At 41.1% G+C, this 5357-nt stretch overlaps 1 protein-coding gene across 1 annotated transcript; it reads left to right on the top strand.

The window, feature by feature from the left end:
- The first annotated feature begins 395 nt into the window (after window positions 1–395).
- On the top strand, window positions 396–4993 carry LOC145720471 (bifunctional purine biosynthesis protein ATIC-like). The gene is made up of 4 exons (XM_081813666.1): window positions 396–537; window positions 844–970; window positions 3677–3753; window positions 4896–4993. Exons 1-4 carry the CDS (start codon window positions 519–521, stop codon window positions 4964–4966), a joined length of 294 nt encoding a protein of 97 aa, XP_081669792.1. The 5' UTR covers window positions 396–518; the 3' UTR covers window positions 4967–4993.
- The last annotated feature ends 364 nt before the right edge of the window (window positions 4994–5357 follow it).

Here is a 5357-nt window from a genome sequence, read left to right as displayed (position 1 = left end):
CTTCGTTTTATTTATTTTCTTTTTAGTCTACTAAAATGGGAGTAGATGATTGCCAAGATGCTTTCTACCTTCGCCGCTCTAGGAATTATTCCTGGCGTTGCTCTTGCTTTCTGCCAGTGTTTTGACACTACTTAGCTGCATTCCAGTCTCTGGAGACAGGCTGCCCTGGGCAACAGGAATTTGCCCCTGAGGTCCTGCGGCCGCCTCACCTTTGCGAAAAGGCACAAGTCACGCTCAGAATGTAACACTGGGGCGACGACCCCTTCAAGTTCCGGGCCTAGGAAGCTACAGTCTCACTCCCCCCTTCCCCTCAGCGCGGAGGTTCGAGTTCCACGCCACAAATTGAGCAGGGCGGGGCTTCGGGTGGGGCGGCTGGGTCACGTGGCAGGTCAGGTGACCGCCCGGCGCGCCCCGCCGTCCGCCCGCGCGCGCGCTCTACCTACTCGGCGCACCTCCGCACGTGGCGTCCCCGCTGCCGCCCCCGCTCGGCCCAGACCCCGACCCCGCCGCCCGCAGCCATGGCACCCAGCCAGCTCGGTGAGCCCCTCGCGCGTCTTCCCGGAGCCCCGCCCGCGGCGCCCTTGCCTCGCGGCGTCCCGAGCCCGCAATGGCGGCGGCGGGTTGCGCGGCGTGACTGCGAGCCCTGACGCCGGTTGGCGGTAGCGCGGCTCGCAGGTGTCTGACCCGGGGAAGGCGCCGGGCTGGGCCTGGCCACTGTGGGCCGCCGTGATGGCCTCGAGATTCGCGACTGTCCTCCCAGCCGACCCCTCCCCCCACCCCCAAGTCCTTGAAGGACTTAATGTCCTGTACTGCGAGTGATGAGAAAAATGTTTTCTGTTTCAGCCTTATTTAGTGTTTCTGACAAAACGGGCCTTGTGGAATTTGCCAGAAACCTAACTTCTGTTGGTTTGAATCTGATCGCCTCTGGAGGGACTGCAAAAGCTCTCAGGGATGCGGGTCTGGCAGTCAGGTAAGGCACAACTGAATTTTTAAGCTCAGCCCAATCGGAACGTAGTGCGATCTGATCCACCGGAAAGTCATGCCCCCCGGGCACAGTGAGTAAAAAGACGTCATGTCCCCCTTCCTACACCGCTTACCCCGTTACAGAAGAGGAAAGTGAGGCTCAGAGAGATGTAGTAACTTGTGCTCAAGTTCACAGAGTTAAGTGAGGAGTTAAGTTCAGGGGTGGAACCCCAGGAGTCCCCATTTCAGAGCCCTCTTTCTCAGCCACTTCCTATGGCAAATTAACTTAGGCGGGCCATTTGTTATTAAAGAAAAACTCAAATTACATGATTCACATGATCTGTTTCGACTGGCTCTTTAATGAAGCTGTTGACCGCGTTGGGATTCAAGTCTACCTGTGTTCCCTTACCATCTCTGTTAATTATTTGAAGGCACAAATCTATCATTTGTTCCCTTATCCACAAGCTGTTATTACTGGCAAAGTGATGGGAAGAAGGAATGAGCAAAAGATAAATCAGGCTGCCATTCCTGACCTCAAGGAGCCGACATTCTGGTTGGAGAGGGGTAACTACTGAGGGGTAGAAAATGAAAAAGGCTATAGGACAGCTCTAATGAACAGCAGTGAGACTTCAGTGGAAGGACATGACTACTCCTGAAATAACGTTTCAGAAAAGGAGTGAAAGATCTGTCTGCTGTTGCCATGTGAAAAATTTTGCTACTTGCCCTCTAGGTCGGATTATTACCTTTTTTAATCATGTAATTCTGCCTTCTGTGGGCAGTACACAGCTTTCCTAAATTTGACAAGTTCAAATGGCAAGAATGCCTTCCTTTATTTATTAAATAAAGGCTTTATATTTTCCAGTCTTTTTGCATCGTCTTTTTGATGTTCTCATAAGAGTCCTGTAAGTATCATGAAGGACGGGTCAGCCTTTTCTGAAGAGCAGCAGGGTGAGAATCCAAAATCTAGACTGTTCTTTCTTTTGGTGCATGTTGGATGCTGTTGTAGTTGGACCCTTCAAATGAAGCCAACTCCTTCCATAGCCTTTTTTCCTCCACCAAACTGTATTATGGAAATATTTCAGACATAATCAAAAGTAGACTATAATGAGCCCTCCTGTTGCATATCCATTCCTCAGTTTAAATACTTATCAGTTGTTGAGTCTTGTTTGATCTGTACCTCTACCCACTCCTCGTTTACCCATTATAGCTATGTATTTCTTAAAAATTGGGAAGGAAAATATTTCTCTCCTGTTGAAGTGTAAAACTGTTCACACATACTACACACACACACACACACACTCTCTCTCTCATATAATCCTTACAACAACCCTTTGGTGCAGATAGTATTCTCTCCCTTTAATAAATAAGGAAACTTGAGGCACAAAGAAGTTGGATAACTTGCCCAAGTTCATACAGCTAACACAGCTAATAAAATGCAGAGCCAAGATTTTATCCCAGGAAGTTAACCTGGAGGTGTGAGGTATACTGATATTTTAATTGATGACTATACAGCAATGAGCATGCAGAGAATTATTTGAAGACTGCACCTGTTGCATGCAAATTCTGAAATCTAAAGGAGCAACAAGCTTTTTAATTACCCCACATGGTTTTTCATTCTAAGAATACATGTCCCTTCTTTGTTTTTAGCAATTATCCTCGTTTGGAGAAACTGGATTTTATTTCCTGAATGCCAGGAAAGGGAATTTTGAATTGGACACCATGATGTCACCAGTTTTTAGTTTATTGGAAATATGTGAGCCCTTGGTCAGATACCAGTCATTTGCCAATGCCCTTAATAGGAGACTCTACCCAGGAAATTCTATATCCTATTGGAATTTGCTGCTTTAAAATATCTATTATTTTTTTACTACACAGGCAATGTATGTTAGTTGTAGAAAATGTGAAAAATGAATGAAGTTATAAAGAAGATAGTAAATAGCTTATAATTGTTTAACATGTTGATGTACTTCTTTCCAGTCTTTTTATAAGCATATATTTTATTTCATAGCTTATACAGAAGATAATTTTGCTTCTTGATTTTGTTCACCTAACATTGTTAGCATTTTTTCATGTCATTAAAATTTGCTTGTAAATCAGGCGGACGGCTGGGGAGTTCATGCCAGTTTGGTGATCTGAATCGATTTTTAAGTATTGCCTTGCATTTGACCCTTTGTCATATTTTGCAATTGTTTTTTCCAGCTTAATTTTTTTTCTGTGTAAAATTTTAACATTTTACATAGACAGATCTACTAATCTTTTGTTTAATGCTTTGAGTACATCCCTCGTGTATTGAATTTTGGTAGTTCTGTGATTTTTTTTAAATGCTCAAACCTTTTATTCATTGGGAATTTATCTTTATATGGGCTAAACCAGTATTATTCCAATACTGACACCACCTTATTAAAAGACAATCTTTTATTTCCCCACTCATTTGATTTGCCATCTTTACGTTTGTTTAATCATAAAGCTAAATGCTTGGTTTTTACTTTAGTCCGTTTCTGAGATAAAGATATTTTTAGTGCTTTTTGTATGTACTGCTAAATTACGTCTCAATTGAATGTGTGGCATATGATTCAGTTTCTGAATTCTGAACATTCAGGCTCTGGAAAATCCCCCCAAATGAGGACAGTAGATGTAAGGTTGGAAGATGCTTTAAAATAGTATAAAATGACAGTTCAGCAGAAACAGCAATATTCAGTTCATCTATTTTCAGAGATGTCTCTGAGCTGACGGGATTTCCTGAAATGTTAGGGGGACGTGTGAAAACCTTGCATCCTGCAGTCCATGCTGGTAAGTGGTTGGTACTTTCAATTTAAAACAATCTGTGGTCTTCAGGAATATTTTGGTTGATTACTTTGTAGAATAAAATGAGGAAAAAGGCAGGTCATAAGCTCAGGAAATTATCTGTGAGTCTGTATTGGTTTTGTCACATTTGTTGCTAAAGTTCATATGTTAGGACCTGTTTAAAATCTAGTTTGCTTTATTATGCGATAGATTCACATTGTTTTCCTTTGCTCACTATTAGTCCTGATCTGATAACTAATTTAGAGTGATATTTTCTTCTGGAGTTAATGAAAATGTTTCAGCTTCATGTGTGAAAAGACTTATTACAATCCAAACTTAGAATGAAGTATCACAGTGTAACTGACTTTTTTTTTTTTAAGATTTATTTATGTATTTGAGAGAGAGCATGCACATGTGCGCTTGAGTGTGGGGAGGGGCAGAGGGAGGGAGAGAATCCCAAGCAGACTGCCGGAGGAGCTTGAGCCAGACAAGGGGCTCAGTCCCAGGACCCTGAGATCATGATCTGAGCTGAAATCACAAGTCAGATGTTCAACTGACTGAGCTACCCAGGTGCCCTTGTAACTGTCTTTTAAAAGAATTCTTTTTCAAAGTGCTTTAGTTCGCTCAGCTTTAGTTCGCTCATCTAAGACAAAAATTATGGTATCAACCAAAAATGGTGAGAAACAGGTATATTGCTAATTTACCAGTTAAAGTAAAATTCGGCAGAATAAAAGTCTGTTAGGCTGAGGAGGATCATCAGATAAGCCATTTACTTATGGGAGCACATAGGTTAATGGAACTGGTAACAGTTATGTGTAAATTCTTTTATATTTTGTTGCTTTAAAGAGGGTAAGGGGGGCACCTGGCTGACTCAGTGGAGTGTATGGCTCTTAATCTTGGGGTTGTGAGTTCAAGCCCCATGTTAGGTTACAGAGATTACTTGAAAATAAAAAATCTTAAAATAAAAGGGGGGGAATGAGGAACTGTTACAAGAGCTTTTTAAATATGCTCTAAATGTTTAACTCGCTCTTTGTCTTCTTGATTAGGCAGTATTAGAGACTTTAACTTGATTGGTGGGACCATATTGGAAAGAAGTATCTTATTCTGATGTGTTTTTTGAACCTAATACTTTAACTTTGTTAAATTAGGAATCTTGGCTCGTAATATCCCAGAAGATAGTGCTGACATGGCCAGACTTGATTTCAGTTTTATAAGGTAAAAATTGGAAGTTAAAATTTTAATACATTAAGGATCAAAGACAATGAGTATGCCAAACCTGGTGCCCTCCCTTTTAAGACCAAGATTAACATTAGGTGTAATTTCCTATTCACTCACTATAACATTTATTGAATACCTTCTGTGTGACGTTGTATATACATAAGCATTTTTAATTTACTAAGTTTATATTACCAAAATTCATACTTAAACTAAGAAAACCTTATTTTTTAAGGAAGTTATGACCTAAATGTTCGTACATATTAGCAATGTAGTTACTTGCATAAAAATAAGCAATATTTCTTTTCAATGTATATAACTTCCTTGAGCTGTATAACCCATATACCATATAATTTTCCAAATTAAAATCTACAATTCAGTAGTAGTTATTATAT

This window comes from Leptonychotes weddellii, chromosome 3 (genome assembly GCF_054177405.1).
Source record: "Leptonychotes weddellii isolate Sample4059 chromosome 3, ASM5417740v2, whole genome shotgun sequence".
Classification (NCBI taxonomy): Eukaryota; Metazoa; Chordata; class Mammalia; order Carnivora; family Phocidae; genus Leptonychotes; species Leptonychotes weddellii.
The sequence above is the reverse complement of the archived record's forward strand: the minus strand, read 5'-3'. Positions and strand labels throughout refer to the sequence as shown.